This window comes from Taeniopygia guttata, chromosome 10 (genome assembly GCF_048771995.1).
Source record: "Taeniopygia guttata chromosome 10, bTaeGut7.mat, whole genome shotgun sequence".
Classification (NCBI taxonomy): Eukaryota; Metazoa; Chordata; class Aves; order Passeriformes; family Estrildidae; genus Taeniopygia; species Taeniopygia guttata.
The window spans coordinates 13,498,208-13,517,365 of NC_133035.1; the positions used below are offsets into that span (position 1 = coordinate 13,498,208).

At 48.0% G+C, this 19,158-nt stretch overlaps 1 protein-coding gene across 3 annotated transcripts in view; it reads left to right on the forward strand.

Annotated features, from left to right (window-relative positions):
• The window catches only part of NTRK3 (neurotrophic receptor tyrosine kinase 3), a 201,069-nt gene that overhangs the window by 26,731 nt on the left and 155,180 nt on the right, over positions 1–19,158 (forward strand). For all 3 annotated transcript variants that reach the window (XM_030281417.4, XM_030281419.4, XM_030281418.4), the window contains exons 2-3: positions 6,018–6,092; positions 7,513–7,584. In XM_030281417.4, the coding sequence (XP_030137277.1) occupies positions 6,018–6,092; positions 7,513–7,584 (147 nt within the window). The remainder of the gene's footprint in view (positions 1–6,017; positions 6,093–7,512; positions 7,585–19,158) is intronic.

Below are 19,158 nucleotides of genomic sequence, written 5' to 3' on the forward strand. Positions count from 1 at the left end.
TTATCCTGAATGAGCCACTGCTGGGTGACCTTTCCATGCTTTTTGGGAAGGGGGAGACTGTGCTTTAGATGGGGAAAATGTTGTTCTTGTAAGTCTTTATTCAGCTGCAATTGCCTTTAAGTTTCTGTTACCAATGCACTTTTATAAATTTCATATTGAGGGAATCAAGTCCTTTGTGCCTCTAGTTATTAAATTATGTGATAAGTGCCTTATAATATTACGAAAGATGTTTGATTTCTTTTTGGCTTCCTCAGCCCCAAGTAGGGTGTGAGGGATGGCTAAAAGGAGCTGGCAGTAGCCACAATGGCTGTGCTTAGCCCTAGGTTTGTGTGGGACCTGCACCAACCTTCAGGTCTTCCCATCAACATCTGCACCATCTCTGCCTGGAGGAGGCAGATCTTTCTGGTCAAGGGTTCAGACAGGTTTTTCCTTTATTCCTGCTGCAATCAAATTGACATTTGCATGGTCTGGAGCTGGCGTGCCAGGAGGTTTGTTTATAATGCTAAACATATCAGATAATTGAAAGCTAATGTGTCTGTCTGGATTGCAAGGTTTAATATGCCTGGGTGATGAATCAATTTTCCTGTTGCACTACAAGAGAGAGGAGGCAAATGCTCTGCTTGCCTTCCCTATACATATATATCTGTATTTATTAATGATATATTTGTGTGTGTGTTGGGGTGCTGCCTAATTGCTGGCACACAGCTTATTCACTGCCCAGCATCCAAACACGAGTGGTGGCACTTGCACAGCAGGGACATGTCACCTGCTCGGGCACTGATTGGAGCTGATGGCATCCCTGTGGGATATCCAGTTTGGGATAGGCACAGGTCTGGGGAACACACTGTGTGATACTTGGTGCTTGTCAGGTGCCTTTTTTAGCTATTGACCACAATGCTTGAAAAGCTGAGAGGGATCTCAAATGCTGTATGAGGAGGGTGAAGGAAGGCCAGACACATTAAGTAGCCTCAAGTTAATTGCTTGGTAAATTGGTATGAGGCTGTTTCTTCACCTCTGCCTGGTGCATGTGGGATGAAATGAGCCTGGCTGTGTTGGAATCCCAGTGGATATTCCAGTCTCCCTTGCTGCGTGAGCCCTGGGCTGCAAGGGGAGGGTATGAAGCTGTGTAGTCTCAAGAAGGTGACACCAGCCTTTTTGTCAGACACAGGCACTCCTTCTGGGAATGAAAGGATTTGGTGTTCCCACAGGTTTGTTAGCTACCAGCCCCCTTCCAGCAGGCAGGGCAAGGTCCTGGAACTTTCAACACCTTCTGGTACCTAAACCCTGTGAGTTGGTGACCTTCTGGTCAGCAAAGTCACTGATCTCTGTGTGTGTGATGCTGGGCCAAAGACACCTGGCTGCCTTGCTGGCTCCACAGGGGATCTGTGAGAGGGAGGAGAGGCTTGCAAGCTGCTGAGCTGACCAACTGGGCTTCACAGGTTTGCTGTTAACCAGGACACAGCACAGAGCTGGGGACTGACCACTGGTCTGGCTGCAGTGGCCTACAAGGTTTTCAACAAGTTCTAAAGCATGTCTGTGGGTGCATGAGATGTGATGCAGGGTTGGTGTCCTAAGGTTAGCTTTTGTCAGGCTAAGCCTATGCCTTCCTTTGGAAAGGCAGCAAAGAGATGACTTTGTGCTGAGAGGTTGATATGGCGCTGCACTACATCACAAGTGGTTTATTTTTCTGGAGAAGACACTGTCTGGCCCAGGTGTGCTAGGTGAAGTCATGGTGGGAGGTGTTGAAAAATGAGAAGTGCTGAGGCTCTTTGGAGGTGATGTTGGCTCATGCTTTTATTGAGGATGCTGGCACAGAGGCAGAAGTTGCTCACGGGCTTTGCTGCTGCAGCTGTGGGGACACAAAGTCAGGTGAGGGTGGCCAGTGGGAAGAGCTGCGGTAACAAACCCATGAGACACTGCAATGCCAGGTGGGGTGATATAAATGTGGGTGTAACAAGGCTAGGAATCATGTCTGTTAGAAATGGCCAGCTGGATAGAAATCTTGGGTACAATGCTTAATAATGGGGTAGACTCAATCCTCCTGGCTGATGGGGCTGTGATAAAGACCAGTGTGACCCCAGGCTGCAAATCATGTTTTTTTTCAGTGTAACTGGGGAGCTGCTTATGCTGTTACACAAGTGAGATCTCCTGGAGACTGCTCTGTGTTTCTGGTCACAATTACTCAAGGAAAAGGGACTTAAACAGGCTGATAAAGCAAATAGCCATTTTCTATGTGTCTGTCACAGTGCTTTTTCTTGCATTGATCACCAGGTGTGAGCATTAGTTGTGCAGAAACAAAATAACCTTGCTGCCAGAACTCTGCCTGAGCAATATATCTGCATCACTTCTGGGACGTGAGTTAGTGTCTCTTCAGGGCACTTGAGACAATTTGCCTTGCACTTCACAGGTACAGATGTGCTGCCTTAGAAGGCCTGGCATCATGTAGCTTTTAAATGATAGCTGGGTGGGCCTGGCTCCTGCTTGTAAAGGGGGGAGGAAGAAGTGCCAGGAAAGAAAAAGAGGTGCTTAAGCAAAGACAGTTTTGACACAAGAGAAAATGGGTGTAAAATGCAAGTGAGTATATTTGGGTAAGGAATGAGAGAGACTGAAACAGCTTTTCAGTCTGAGTTGGGAGGGCAAAGCCCTTGTTACTCCCAAGGTGGGATTTGCTTGGACTGTAGAAGCCATGGTATAATTCAGCTCTACAGTGCAAGCAAGGGGACTTGGACCATCAGGACCCTTTTAGCATACAAGAAATATAAGAAGTAAGTGAGTATTTAAACAAACATGCCCTACCCTCCATTCTCCACCCAGCAAATAAGTGAGCAACATCATCTGTGCTAGTGATGCACCTCATATGGTCTCAATTAGAAGCTGGATATGAGTCTAGGTGGGTCTGCACATGGTGAGCTCCTCAGGATTTGTGAAGTATTGTAATGTTCTTGAAGCTATTGGGTCTTGCAGAAGAGCAGTTTGCCTTAGTAATAACTGAGGAATGCCACAGGAAAATGTACTTAGAGATGTGCAGGGAGGAGTAAACTGTAGTCCACTGATGGTAATTCATACCTCTAGGCCTGCCTGAGGAGACCAGGGCAGGGCTGGGAGCTGTCATAGCTGTATTTGGTGTGAACCAGGCACCCCTGTTCCTGTCAGGTTAATGAACCAAGGCAGAGGAGGAGGAAGGTCTCAGTCTTCAGCAGCAAGTGGGAGGATACAAGATTTCCAGGGCAAGCAAAACCCTGGAAGGAAAAGAAGGGGCGCTAGTTGAGATACTGAAGGACATGAAAGGGATTGAAGTGTCAGGGGTGGAGTTTCTCCACTTGGTTGGTTTGCTTTCCTGTGCAACCACTGCCAATTTTGCAATCACAGCTTGACTCCTTGAGCTTTCAGAGTAAGATGCATTTCTGTTTTGTTTTTAAGTGGGTTCAGGTGAACCTAGCCAGTGCAAAGTTACACTATTCTTTCTAAAGCAATAGGAAACCAAAGAAAATATTTTTTCCTGGTGTATCTTTGAGGTGCCTGTAAATTAAGACTGATTTGTCACTTCTAGAAGCAAGGTATGACTTGCACTAAGTTGAAAAATCAGAGAGAAAAGGGGAAAAGCCATTTCTGCAAATCCATGAGAAGGGAGGTGCTTGTGTATTTTAAAGATCTCAAAGATCCTTGCTGACCTGTGCACCTAATTGTTATTTCCCTGCATTGCACTCTACATAAAGCAGCTGCTGGTTTGGGGGATTATCCTATATATGTGTGTGTGTGTGTGTGTTTTTCCACTGCTGTTTTTCTGGTCTCTCTACGGGTGTGGTATGTCTATGTTAAAGAGTGAACTAAAGTATATCTGGCTGAGGAAGCTCTTGGGCTTTGTTTGTGAGGCTGGAACACAACACAGGTTGTGGAGCTGTGTTTACAGTGTAGTGTCATGTCACTGGAGGGGAGTGGGGAGGCCCCAAGACCCCCATGCACCAGTGCTGAGTCGTAGGAAATTCACGCCTGGGCATCTCACTGGGAGCAAGCTCATGTCTTTTTCTGTCTCTTCTAGAATGCTGCCCACATGGCTTTGAGTGTCAGGTCAAAAATAACCCTGACTTTTTTTAGCAAACACAATCAATAAAACAAGAGCCAATCTGGCCGCCACCTCCTTCCCAGCTGTGGTTGCTCCATAACTCCTGGCTCGGGGCTGTTCCATCCCTCCCTGAAGGTCATTGCTTGGATGCTGTAGCTGCAGCTTGCCCTGGTGGTAAACCAAGATCATCCCATTCCTCCTTCCCACATCCTTTCTCTTGGAGGACCCTCACTTTGCTATGTAGGAGTTGCAGATAAGAAATGTTTTCAACCTTTGTTTCTGGCCTTGCTCAGTCCTGCAATCTCATGGCCCATGGCCTGAGCTGGCAGCCCTGCCTTGACTCCAGAGTTTCACTGAGCTCTTGGATCTCCTGACTGACTCCTCCCAGTCTGTGATTTGTTCTGGAAATGTTCACAGGGGCCGTAGACAATGGCAGGGAGCACAAAGTGGCTGTAACAATGTCCTGTTTCTCATTCTGTCTGGGACACAGGCGATCTGAGCTGATGAGCAGGGCATTGGGGATGAGCTGTGATTTACCCTGTCCTGCAGCAGCACGTGGGAGCTTGTGCTGTGTCCTTAGCATAACCCCTCTGGGCATGCAGACAAATTGTGGAACTTGTGGAAAGCAGAGGTGACTCTTTTGGGTCTCTCCTTTCTTGGATCTGCATGGTGAGAGCAGAGAAATGTAAGGAGATTTGGTTCAGGCTTTGTGTTTTCCTTTTTTGGAGACGGATGTAATTTGGGGTGCAGCCCAAGTAGGTTCATGTATTTCCCTTGTGCTAATTCACCTGTTCTTGTGCAAGCACAAGGCGTAGCAAATGCTGGAGGAGGAATCTGTGGCCCCTGTGACTGCTCTATAAGTGGTCTAAGATCCCTCTTCTGCTTGCTCACCATGTGGGGTCCTGAAACCTTCTTGCCTAGAATCACAGGCAGTTCTCAGTGTTTTCTCGTCGCTCCAACCCTTCACCACTTGGAGATGTTTCCCCTCTCCAGGGTCAAGTCCAAAGCCAACTATTGCATCAAGGCAGATGTGAGCTTGGGTGCACATGTTCAGAGACTTCAAAGTTGGGCTTCTTTCACATATTGTCCAAAGGGACCTGCCAGATGTTTTCTCTCCTCCCAGTTGGCTTTTAGAGAGGACTACCTCCACCTGCTTCTCAGAAAAGACCCTCTTGAAAATGTTTGTGTTTCTGGTGGAAGGGCGTCTGTGTTTAATCTGGGAGAAAGCCAGAACTGGTCAAAAACTGCCTGGGAGATGAGGATTGAACTCCTTTCACACCACACAGCATTCAGCCTCTTAGCAGAGGCCTGTGGCCACAGCCAGGCAGCCGCACTGCTGCCAGCATCACTCCTGTGCTGCCGATAACAGGGGACCCTGTTCTCTGGGGCTGCTGATCTGTCACCCTCCCCCGCCTCTAATATTTACTGAAAATGATCCTGCAGTGACAGATCTATTTCTGTTTTTGTTCCCTGTAACATACCTGCCAGACTGCCCCAGGCGACTGAGGAATTTGTAATAAAGGCAATGTTTCCAAACTAAGCTTGGTGCTCTCCTGCCAGCAGCGCTTCCAGCCAGCAAAGGCTTGGACCCTGTGTATCCACCCCAGTTAGAGACTGGATAAATATATGACTTTTTTCATTTAGGCCCTCAGTTTTTGTTGAGAGGTTTTATTTGCTTTCACTCTTTTTGCACGACCAATTTCAATGATGTCTTTGTTCACTGATGTGTGCAGTGAGGGGCAATGACTTGGGCAAGGATAGTCAATGGCTTGGTTGCAGGTTCCGTGTTGGAAGCTGTGAGTAAACCCATGATATTTGACTTTTCCAAAAGGCTGGGAAAACAGAATGGGGCTGAGTGGTAGGGTATGACACCCTCCCTCTGTGTGCTGTCCCTGGCATGGGCTCAGCAACCATCTGGTTGTGCCACAGCTGAGCCTTTCCTTCTTCTCCACAGACACATAGAGAACTGGAAGAACTTGCAGACGCTGAACGCCGTTGACATGGAGCTGTACACGGGACTCCAGAGGCTGTGAGTATGTCCTGTGCATCCGAGAGGGCAATGGGCCTGGGCAGCCCCTTCCTTCCAGCAGAGCCACGGCTTCATCCCCTCTGCAGCCTCCATACTGCCAGTTTAAGCTGCTGGATCTACTGCGTTTTGCTATGGGAGTCCACAAAATAGAGATGAAATGCTTTTTGGTCTTGGCTGGGTCTGTGAGGAGGAGGATTGCTAGCTCCTGACAGCTCTGTCAACACACATCAGCCCTGACCTCTCCTCTCCCCTGCTGTTCTGATTCTGGGCTTGTGTGTTGCTCTGACTCATTCCAGCCCCACAATGTAAAATTCCAGCTGTCTCCACCAATCCTTCATTGCTGGGCTGTTGGTCCTCATTTAGTGCAGTTACCATTGTGGTGGTGCTGTGCAATAAGGGAATTGCATCTCCCTGCACAGCTCTCCGAGCATGGAGAGAGGTCAGTTTTGTGCGTCATGGAGGGGAAACTGAGGTCCATGGGATTGAAGGGATTTCGCATATGCTTGGGAAACCTGGCCAAGGATGCCACTCAGTCTCTTAATTCCCTCTCCTGCCTCCTCTGGGTCTGTGAGCACCCTGGATGCTGCGTGTGTGAGATGCAGAGTGCTGCTCAGGGCTAATCAGAGACTCTAATAATGTGTTTCACTGGGAGCTTTACATTAAGTACAGCTCCCATGTGGGCTGGAGGAGCTGTACGGGGCTGAGCACTCAGTAACCAAATTCCAGCAAGCTGTACTTTTAACACACAAACCCCTTGTAAACAGGCTGGCTGTTGTTTCGCCTCATGGAACAAAGCAGCAGAGACAGCAGATATTTACAGAATTACAGAACATGCTGAGCTGGAAGGGATCTACGAAGATCATCAAGTTTAACTCCTGGCCCTGCACAGGGCCATCCCCAATAGTCACACCATGTGTTTGAGAGTATTGACAAATCCTGGTTATACTATGGAAAGAGCTTTTCCAAATTAAGCTGTGAAAAGGAGTTTTCTCCCTTCAAGATTCAGAATTCCCTATGGAAAATACCCTTCTTTATCAGAGCTGCAAGCAGCAGGCTTTTCTCTTGGATATGAAGATGGGAGATGACCTTGCTGTGGTTAGGTTTGATGTGCAGTGCTGCTTGTGGGGATGGAGGGAGAGCAGAGGAGCAGGAGATGTCCTGTGCCACCCCAGCACAGTTGGGGATGGGAGCAAAACTTCGCCCAGCAGCCACTCTCTGCTCAGCCTGTGCTGTGGTACCACGCCAGATAGAGATGAAAAGCCAGAATTTCTCTTTGCTAGTGGCTGCTCAGGGACAGATGTTCCTCCTGGGAATGGTGTGGGTGGAGTCACGGGCTCCTGGCACACTTGGTGTGCTGAGCTGGGCTTTATAGCAATTGTCTGTCTTGACTCCATTGCTGCCCTTCTGCATCTCTCTGCAGGACAATCAGGAACTCAGGACTACGAAACATCCAGCCACGAGCCTTTGCCAAGAACCCCCACCTGCACTATATGTAAGTGCCAACAGCTCCTGTCCCCTTTTGCCTCTTTTCCCTACGGAAATGTGGTTCCCAAGGTGGATCCCCACTGTCCCTGTGGGGACAGCAAGGAGAGGGAAGAGGAATGCTGATGGGGAAAGAGAGGCAGAGGTGGGAAAGGACAGGGAAACTTCACAGGGAAGTGGAATGGGCTGCTTGCAGGATGGGAGAGCTCCTGCTGGGAAGCTGAGGAGTTTGGGTTCCTAATAGCTGCCCTGGCTTTGATGGCCACTCTGCCGAGCGCTGCATCATTTCCAGCCCGGTGGCTGCTGCTGTGCATTTCCCTTTCTGCAGAGTTGGGGACGGCCGCCCGCTCACCCCAGCGCACAGCCAGAGCCTGCCCCGCTCATTACTTTTTAACCAAAGGCTGCTTTTCTGACACAAATCCTGCGGTATGGAGCTGCCAGCTCTGCTGCTAATTACTGACTTAAACTGGTGTCTGCAGGGGCCGTGGGGTGGGGATGTTTTGTGCTGGAGAGGCTGGAGCCCTGTTATCCTGGGACATCGCACAGGTGTCCAGCTGCTGGGCATTGTTAGCCAGAGAGTGGTGTAACGGGGAATTTCCACCTCCTTGAGGCCAGTTTCCACCTCCTTCTTTTCTAGATGTGTGTTTACTTTTCCCAAGGTGATAAAGCAAAGCCTGAATTTCAGGCCACTGTGCAAGGTGCTCCGTGGGCTTTTTTTGTCCAAGTGACTGTGTCCAAGATCAAAGCCCTCTCTGCTCCACTGTAGCTATGAAAGGTGAAAAGGGTTTGGTGTGAGGCCCTGGCCTTGGGCACCAGCTGATGGGTGAATGGGAGTGTTTATCCCTGATTTTTGGAAAGCGGTGCTTGTGGCTTCTTCGGTGAAAAAGTGCATTCATTTGAGTGTGTGGGTGCATTGGGCCATCGATACAGACTTGTTCCTGGGGCAAGGAGATGGAAGCGACCTGCAGAGCATTTGTCTTTTGATGTCTGCTCAGAGATGATGTGAACTGAAAAACCCCAAAAGCTTCCTTTTTGGAAAACCATTTACAGTTGCTAAGTGACAGTAAAGTACTTGCTAAATAGAAGATCTGCAGTACCAAAGGACATGAATAGTTGAGGGCATTGTGAACATGAACTGAGCCTTTTTGAGCTTAAAGAATTGCATATTTTCATAATAAACTCTCTTAATGCTGACCACTGGGATATTCCTGATTTCTGCTCTTTGTTATTTTGATTTGTAGCATTTGTTTTGTGTTTTCTGTAGTTGTTTGTTCCTGGGAAGCAGTTCTCTCTGAACCACTCTCAATTGATTTTTTTTGACTGTTGTTTGTCAATTGTGCAGTTGCTGTTTATGTATCTAGCAGATAAAATGAATAACATTTGATTCCTGATGAAATTAGTTTGGATGTTGTAGGAGTTTAGAAGGCCATGTACGCTAGCTTTGAGGCTGAATGTGCCAGTAATGTGTACACAGGCAATTGTTGCTGCTTTTCCCCAAAGTGTTTGTTTTTGTCTTTTGGAATTACTTTTGTGAGTGGAAAAAACCCCACATCCATCTTCTGTCAAGAGTTAGGATTCGTACGTGGTGATGAAATATGTGTTTGTTTACTGCTTGGGCCCTGTAAGATTGATCATGTTCTTAACATCTTTCTTTCCTTGCCTTTTGGAGCTCGAGGCAACTAAGTATATTATTTGCTTGGTGTTTGCCAGTGGGTTTTGATGCTGTTCCTGGGGCTTGGCAGTGTGGATGTTCCCTGTGAGGGATGCTGGACAGTCAAGGATAGATCTCGGGGTCTGGGTGTTGAGGTGACCCCGAGAGTGTAAGAGTCCTTGTTCCCAGCCCACAGCCAAAGAAGTCAGAATGTGTAGGGTCGGCTTCTCAAGGTTGTTTATTTTTTCTTATCTATAGCATTCTCTCTCTGACCTGCTAAGCTCTGTCTAGCAGGTTGGCCATGGCATTCTGTCTGCCCTCAGGGCAGTGTTTATATATTATACCAAACCCTACGTGTACTATGTTTACAATAACGTGCCAATATCTATCATTTATGTTGGACAGTATGTCTCTACCTTAAACCAATAGAAAAGTGTCACCGTCATACCAAGACATGGAGGGCAAGAAGGAGAAGGAGGTCAGGACATGCCCAAACCTCTCCATCTTGTCCCCTTGAACCCCATTCTAAAAAGCCCTAAAATTCTACTTTTCCACCCTGTGTTAATTCAACTACCACACTATTCAAACCCTTGTGGCTTGTAATTCCTCATACAACGCTGGCAGCTTTTTCCATGGGCTGAAATTGAAGCCACAGGTGTTTTTGACTTCATGCCAGGGTCTGGAGACAGCCAGGGCAGCCAGAGGGATGTTGGAGACTCCCACAGATAGAGACCTGGGCTCGCAGGGCTGGTGGCTCCCTGCTGCTTCCCAAAGGCTCTCAGACCACGATGCCTTTGATGCTTCCTTGCAGCCAGGGTGGCTGGTGAGGCTCTGCACAGCCTGGCAGGAGCCTGGTGCCACCTGGGATCCCCTCCATGGCCTCAGCACTCTGCCAGCACATCAAGGTGCTCCTTGGTTGCTCTGCCTCCTTGGGAGCTCAGCTCAAAGGCCTGACATTTTCTGCAACCTCTGCACGTAGGAGCCAGGGATAAAAGGATTAATGGAAATGTCACTCTGCTGTAAGTCTTGGGCTGCTGTAACCAGGTATAGCAGTGGATGGGAGTGAAGGATACTGTCCCAGTCCTCTTGTGGTGCAGGGCTGGCACCATGGGATGGTGCTTAGGGCTTGCTGAGGTACTGCTACACATTTTTGCTGCCACTCTCATTTTCTTTCTCCTTTGGTGGCTGTCTGGATGGTTGCTGGTGGAGTTGAGTCATAAAATGACAAATGTGTCTAATAAATGACAGGGTGGCTTCACTGCCGGGGAGGGTTGTCACAGGGTGGTGGGGGCCCTGGGGCCCTAGGCTGGACCTTTGCAGGGTGTTATAACCTGCATCTGAGCAGTTTTTTCACTTGAAGTTCACATACAAATTCTGAGGTCTCATAAGCTTATTTCCACCCCACACACACCTCTCTTCCCGTCCTGGGTTAAATCAAAACTTCCTGCTGAACTGAGTTTTTCCCAGTGCCTTTCATCAAGGTTTCCTCCTCTCAGATGGGCCAGATAGCTCTGCCTTCTCCCAGTAGCATCTATTTCTGGCCCTTCCTCTGTGCACGCGCTTGTCTTCAGACCCCAGCTGTGCAATCACAAGTAGATCACTTATCCCAGCTCTAATTGCAGGAGCTCAGGTTTGTGAGGGTTTGGGTGAAGCTTGGCTTGTTTTTTTTTTTCCCTTGCCAATCACAGAGTCAGGGAGGAAAGGTGGGAAACCCATGAAGGGGACTTTCAGCACTCAGCTGCTCAAGTGGTGGACCTCAGGGTGCTCCAAAGTGCAGCCTGGCAGGGTCATGCATGTCCTTTTAAGGTTTTAAATTAGCTGTATTAAGTGCAAGGAGCTTGAGGCCGATGTAATCAGTGGAGGAGCAGTGGGTGACTGAGCCAGAGATGTGAATATAGAAATAGCTTTGGTTTCCTCTTCCCTCTTCTTGAATGAGGACAATTAGGGCTCTGTCTGGTCATTGGTGATGTGAAACCTATCACTGTTATGGAGACAATCCAAAATGTAACAGTGGGTTTTCCAGCATGGATCTACCTCTTCTGCTGGTGGTTGGGCTGAGACAGTTTATTCCTTCCAAAAGAAATGCTGGCTGGGTGCTAAATAGGGGTGGATGTGTGTCTGATCTAAGCTGGATATCTCCCAGTGAAGATGATCTCACTGGGAGAAGTTGCATTGGTAGGTTCCTGGTCCAATTTCTCTGCATGTTTGACAGCCTTTGGCTATTACAGGGATGGTCCTGGGCAATCTCATGCACTGGATGTGAGGTCTAGGCTGTGGGAGACTGACCCTTTGTAGCCAAGGTTTCTGGGTGTTAGTGTTAGCAGGTGATGCAGCTGAGCAGAGGGAATCTTTGTATTGACAGGAAACCTCAGTCTTTGGCTTGAGGCTGTACAAGAAAACTCTAGGATGGTATGGTTTCTAAATTTGAGAAAGAGAAACCATCTGAATACATATTTACTGTGCTGCTGTGTTTAGCACAGCTTAGTGAGGAAAGAGCCTTGCATGCTCTCACTCTCTCTGTCCTCCTAATGACACTGGAACCTTTGGCCAATTTATTTGAACTTGATAGAGAGTTACAAGTCAGGAGGTGTTCAACTTCCTACACATATCATGAAACCAGGCAGAAGCAGAATAAAGAGAAGTTGTTGCTGTGCCTTGTGGGGAAGAATTCAGCATTAACATGTTCCTCATTAGGCACTGGGAAGTCCACAGCAGAACTGAGCTTCACAGAGCACCAGGAACTGATGCCCAGGGGAGGACAGGACTTGCACTGGCTGTGGGACAGTAGAGCTGTGCATGCAGCAGAGCGGGGTCCCAGCAGGCTGTGCCTACAGCCAGACAAGTTGATATTTGCAGTGCCTGAGCCACCCTTTCCTGGGAGCAGGTACTTAAGGGGCTGTGATTCCCTCTGAATGTTTTCCTGGGCGGCTGCGTACTCAACCAGCCAGTCAGGAGGCACTGCCTTGTATTTGCAGAGGTAATTGTGCACACCTTATTTATTGTGTACTAAAGAAAACAAATTAAGGCTCTGTAATTACAGAGACAGGCATGCTTTTAAATAAGGCTTAAGTAGTCAGATTTCTATTTAGAAAATTAATAATTACCATTTCTGTCTGCATCAGAGGCTCTTCCTAAACTGTTTTCCAGAGGTTTATACATGCTCAAAATTAGTTTGTGGGCCAGCCCAGACGCAGCTTCTATCAAAGAGCACTCTCCCAGTGCTGCCTGCCAGGGTTGAAGATCAAGCTTTCCCTTCCAGTCTTCACCCAAAGGTCTTAAAGGTTGATACCCTGGGCTGGTTCATGCTGTGTATAATTGGTTTTTTGAGTATGGTGTGGTCAGGTGACCAGCTTCCCAGTGTTTTTATCTGTGTGATCATAGTGGTCTCTTTCTCCCCAAAATGAGGACTGGGGAATAACTGGAAGATGCTGGCAGAAATGCTGCAGGGACATGCTTTGCTTGTTGAAAGACTGAGCTGGATGATCCATGGGCTTCTTTTCATCAGCAAATTTGAGCTATAATTAATATGGAGCTTCCCAGAATGCCCTTTGTAGGCTGTGGTGTTTTCTGAGGATGGAGTTGGCTTCAGTGCTCTGGTTTGGTTCAAGGCAGTTGTGTAGTGTCAGATGAACTGGTACCTTGGTATTGAATGTAGTTTGTAGCGCTGGCATGGGGATTCCCAGAGTTATGTTACAGGAAAAACACACAGCTGCATCCCCTGAAAATTCAGGGGGCTGAGGTAGTATGAAGTTGGTGAGTTACCCTCTTCAGTGCTGTGTCAGGACAGGACTTGTAGCACTCAAAAACTGAGGCCTGTGTGCTTTCAGAGGACTGCAGGCAACACTCTTTCTTGCCACCCACTTGTGGCAAGCTTCACTTTCTTTGCTCTGTGTGTCTGGGAGCCTGACTGAGATCTTACACTAAATAAAGAGATAAACAAATAATCAGATGCTGAATTATTCCAAGTGGAACACTGTTTCCTCTTGGTCACGCCTTGAGGGTCACTTTCCCCTGCTCAGCGTTAATAATCTGTTGCCTTGCTCTGAAAGAGCCATTCTTAGATATGAATCAGGGTCAAACTCTCTCTGTCTTGCTCCATTCCATAACCAGCTTCAGGCCCTGTGCCTGCCTGCAACCCTCCACTTGATTCTGGATGTACTATGAAACTTCCTCCTCCTTCCTCATGGTTTCTTCCTGCTTTGTCCTTCCAGCACTGCACTGCTGTCATACCCATGCTGGCAGTCTGCTCCTAACCCAAAGTGTTGTGTTTTAATTGGCCTCGATTTCCCATCCCTGCTTCTGAATCAATGCAGCCTCACGAGGCCGTGTGTACCAGCTGGGCACAGTGTATGAGCTCTTAGTTCACTGGGAAGGTGGAGCAAAATGTACTCACCTAAACCACCTTCTTGATAGTTTAATATGTTTTGTTTTGCATTTCCAAAATAAGAGTTAAATTTCTCCATGAATATAGCCAAAATAAAAAGTAAGAGAGAGATTTAACAGCCTTTAATTTCTATCAGGTAAATATTCCGTTACTATCCCTAAGCAGGCAGCAGCTTGGCTACCTTTTGATTCCCATTTGTGTTCTAAAGATGTTCCTGCTCCAGCCCCTTCCAAGATCAAATCACTGTGCTGCAATTAACTTAGGGAGGCATTTTCCCCCATATGTCTCCAGCCCTATAAAATTCTGGGCATGCCTACAGCACAGCCACTAAAATAAACAGCTGTAACATCCCCTCTGCTTCCATAAACTTTCCTGCTTTGCTCCCCATCTGCTCTGTCCCCTGGAAGCCAGTGTAGTGCAGGTCCTTGCTGATATGCTAATCGGCAGCAGGGGTTTGATGGCATGTTTATTCCCCGTTTCCTGCCGCAGGTGACTGATAAGCAGCTAACTGCAGCTTCTCCTTTTGCTGCAGTGGCAGAGGTAGGTCCTGCATTTTACCAGCCATTGTGCACAAGGCCAGAGGAGAGACCGGTTCCCTGCAGGACTGTGGCTTCCCTTCAGGCTGGGTTGAAATCATTTGACCTGCATTCAGAGGTCTGGGGAACTAATGCCTGGCTGCAGGCTGCCTTGCTTGACTGTGGAGAGGGTTTATTGTACTGTGATAGAAGGGAGAGCGGGGAGTTTGTGACTGATGTACTCTAGTGGGACCTGAGAGAATTTCCAACTCAAGCACTTCATGCTTTGTGCCAAGATTTGTCCTGCCTCAGTTCCCCATCTTAAAACCTGGAATAACATTTATTTTCTCTGCTTTTATTTGATTTATTTGAGGCATAACACTTTGTATGATTTCTAATGAAACCTGGCCTTGAGCTGTGGGATGCTGTTGCAATGTAAGATCAGTTACAATAACTCTGTCACAAGTTTTGCATCCTTAGATTCTTATGTAATGTCTGCCACTCTGGAACCTAGGCTCTCAGGATTTTACTGTGGGTTTGTCTCTCCTTCCTTCCTTTGTAATTTTGAGATGATCTTTCCAGTTACATTGTGAGAGTTATTTCTCTTTCTGAAATTTGATCAACTGTCTTTTGACTGACATGTGAAATGGGCAGCTGTGGTTTTTGAAAAAGTCCTGTTTTTTTCGCATCCAGTCTTTAAAAAAGTCTGCAGTCAATGCTGGGAATCTTTAAAATTAAGCTATTCCTACAATGATGTGAGGTTTGTTGTATGTTGTTTTTTGTATTCTTTTTTGTTTGGTTGAGAGTTTTTTTGTTTTCTTTGTTTTCATTTCGATTTGTTTTGTTCGGTTTGTTTTTGGTTTTTTTTTTTTTTTTTACAAGTTGGGAGTAAAATATGAACTTCAGACAAGTTTGTGAGTTTGGGGAAGTCAGCCTCTGACCAAGTCTTTACTGTGCAACAATGGCCTGATGAGTATCTTGTGGTGAGCTTCCCCTCAAAGAAAGGTGCAACATTTCTCTTGGATGTGATCCTGAAAATGAGATGTAGTTGTACCTTGGTTAAACCTCACCACAAATCTAAGGTCACCAGTAGCACAAATTGAGCTGGTTTCTGGAGATTTGGGCATGACAAGGAATGGATCTCGTTTCTAGGCTTCTGAGATCACTGCAGCGTGGAGGGGCTCCAGATAGAGCCTCTGACTGTTCCTCTTGCTTCCTCCCCAGTGTGAGACGGGCTGCAGAGGGAAGAGGAACCCTCCCCGGGAGGGGGTACCTGAGGACATGGGAACCTCCTTGAAACCTGCTGGGGAATGAACAGCCATGGCATGATGAGTGGAAGTTGAGTGACCACAGAAGTTATCTGTCCTGGGATTTTTCTTTCCATGATCCTGGTTTACTACCAGTATGATTACAGGGATGGTTTTCCCTTTTTGATATACAGGCAATAAGCACCAGGGCAGAAAAATAGAAACATTAAAATCATATGGTATTTGAGCAATAAGATACGACAGGGCATGAATGATGGGACATTAATTCATGATGGAGTGTGACAAGGCAGGAATTTAAATGTCGTAAGTTAGGCAGTCGTGAGTTTTATTGGAATTATAAAATTTTATTGGAATACTGGTCAAAGGGTGGAGTTTCCCACCAACCCTTCCCCTTATTTGTATTTGGGAAGGGATGAGTCGTGAATTGCATCGGATGCAAGAGACTGTGGGGTGTCTAGAGGGCTGCAGTGAGAGCCAGAGATGTGTCTCCCCGGGGAGCTGTGGGTGACCGTGTCTTTAGCTGTGCTGCTGCCTGAGGATGACCGTGTTTCACGCCTGTTGTCCTCCAGCATGCCTGAAGCCATGCTTGGGCATTCCCGGGTCGGGGCCGTGCCCGGTGCCCCGCGGGGCCGCGCTTCAGCACCACGGACAGGGCCGGCGGCTGCTCCGGTCCCTCCTGCGCTCCTCCGCTCCCTGCAGCCTCCTGGCTCTGACCCAGCTCCCTCCTGTCCTGAAGCCTTCCTTGCCCCCTGCCTCTTCTGCCCTTCTCTAGCAATAAACTCCTTCACCTTCCAGCCCCAGCCTTTGGTCTCCTCAAGCTGGCTCAAGGCATGGGGTGGGAGCTTGCCCGTGGGGTGCCCAGGCTGGTTTCACTGCCAGCGGTGTCTTTTTTCTTCCATCTCTCCTGCTGTGCAGCCAGCCTGCCCAGCTGCCTCTTTGACAGCTGCAATACCTGCAATATCCCTGGAAGTGTTCAAGGCCAGGCTGGATGGGTCTCTGAGCAGCCTGACCTGGTGAAAGGTGTCCTGCCCATGGCAGGGGGTTTGGAACGATGTGATCTCCAAAGTCTCTTCCAACCCAACCCTCTCTAAGATTCTGTGGATGCTAACTTTGAGCTGCAGTGATTCCTGGCACTGACTGTGCTCTGCAGTGTGAATGGATTTGTTTTGCAGCACCACTACCCAGCTGCTGTCTGGGGGTTACTCACATGAGTAGTTCTCTAGGACATCTGCCATCCAACCTCGCTGCAACCGCAATCCGTGGGCTTTGGCCCATGTTTGCTGTATCCAGTTGTGCGTGTTGATAATTGTGGGTAATTTGCTGTCTCAGAATAATGAAGGAATGCCTGCTGCACTCTGAAGCACTCAGTGCTTTGTGGTGATTAGTCTTTTCATTTGAAAACATTCCTCACAGTGACCAGCAAAAGATACTTCTTTTTAAGTACATACTGTATTGAGAAGAATGGGTAAAATGTAACTTTTGTGTGCAGGCGTTCCTGTTTATTTTGACAGAGTTAACTGTCAAAGGCAAAGCGTGTTTCTGCTTTTGGAGTGGTTCTAAGCATGGAGTGCAGCAAGCAGGCTTTGCTGGCTGGATTAAGTCACCACCAGTTCCCTGCTGCCCTCAGCCAAGCATTCCTTGGGCTGTCAGGAGGCACATCATGGCACAGCTCAGGTGTGGCTGCAGGCAGGTCTCTTCTCAGAGCACAATTCCTCCCTGTGTGCTCAGGTGCTGCAAACAGGATTTTGGGCAGAGGTGCTCCTGTGCCCATGCTCAGGTGTGTCCCAGGCACCTGCTGTCTCCCTGCTCCCCATGCCCACCCCATGGACACTGGGGGGAGGCAGCAGCCTGGTGTGAGGCAGGTCCTGCTCAGTGCTGTCTGTCTCCCAAGCTGAGTGCTTTTCTTGTCATCTGATGAGACGTAGCTGGAGCATGTCAGCCTCACCTCCTGCTGGGCCAGGAGGCTCTGCACAGCATGGGAGGTGGCAGCTGCCATCTCTGCTGGCTGATGGCACGGACCCTTCAGTTCCCCCATGTGCAGCCTGTCCCCAGCTCTGGTCCCTCGTGGTGCCCAGCTGCTGCTCCCAGTGCTGTTCCCTGCCGAGGTGGGGCGAGTGCTGCAGCCTAATGGCAGGTTTTCTGTTCATTAGCTGCTGTAAACACGGGGCTCTGGCAGCAGCCTGCTTTTCTGAGCCCAGGAAGACCATTTTTCCTTTTATCTATAATTTAGTGAAGTGTCAAGCCACAGAAGTTTTAATGATAGTAAGCAGCAGAGGAAATTTATTTATTCGCAGCAAAGGTGGGTTTCATTCCAGAGTTGGCTTTTTTGCACTTCCCTCACAAGAAATGTTGGCTGCTGATGTAACCTCGCTCCCAGTGTGTTCAGGCTACCTTCCCTGAGAAGCTCAGCACTACAGTTCCTGCTTGGCTCAATGGCTTTCCAACCCCTCTCCCACGCATGACACTGGGGCCAAGCAAACTGGGAAAGGAGAAGCAAGGAAAATATAGTGAGGTGGGAGCATTGATGTGCTTGCTGAGGTGTAATGGGATTCATGAGTTTCCCATCTTCCTCCTGTTGCTGTTCATCTCTTACATCTGCTTCCCAGACCAGCCTCTGTGATGGATTTGGCTGCTGAGGAAAAGCAGGGAAGGGCTTTTTTTGGGATGACATGTAGTGCTTGCCTTCTGTCAGCCTGTGAAGGTGCCAGTGCTGACTGGAGATAAAAAGTGGATTGATGTCATGGGGAGGGACCAGGGCTTCCTCCTGAGGTTCAGGAAGGCAGAGTGGAACTCTGAGCTGGCCAAAGAGGAGCCGGGGATGGGATGAGTCTGTGGCAGGGACAGGGGCCAGGCTGGAGAGAGAAAGTCACAACAAGGGATTGGAGCAAAGAGTGTTTAGGGAGAAATGGAGAGCAGAAGGGGAATGGGGTGTAGGAGAGGTGACAGGGAAATGGATCTGGAGAGGAGGAGGAGGATTGACTGGGGTAGGGAAGAAGCACGTGTGTGGGGGAGATCTGCGGGTGGAAGCAAGTGTAAGGGAGAAATGGGTTTCCTAGGAAATACGTGGGAACTGTGCCTCTAACTTAACCAGAACCTTCCTCACCCCTTTCAATGTGGCTTTGGAGGCAATATTAGAATCTTCCTAATTATTTTTCTTGGACGAGTTTTGCTATCCTGATGATATTAATTATTCTTAAAGGTCAACAGCACTCACTTGAATCCCCTTCTGTTCTATCATGTAATCAGTTAATTAATTGGAAACCATTTAGCAGAGTCTGCTGAGAGCTTACCCTGCCGTATGCCCTGTTGTTTTGCTATTGCTGGAGATATATATATATATATATATATATATATATATATATATAGTTTTGTATTTATACCCCTCCCTTCCTTCAGAGGTTCTGCAGAGCTCTTGGTACCATCCCAGTGCACCCCAGCCTCTGGCACTCCTCCTTGAGTCAGGAAAATTGGGGCTCAGGCCCAGCTGTTAGTTTTCCCTTTGCTAACACCTTTGAGGTTATTCAAGGCTCATTGATTTCTGGGCATCCAGGTAGGTGGAGATATTTGATTTTTTTTTTTTTTTTAATATAAATTTGATGCAAGAGCCCTCTAAGAGATGAGGTCACAGTCCTTGTTCAGGAGGAAGAGGGAGGACCAGAACCTGTCCCAGCACATATGTGCTCAATAAGCTGACATTGAGGCTCTTGTGTGGACCTTGTCCACTTGTCCAGCTTGACCTTGACCTTGTCCAGCTCTCCCAGTGTCT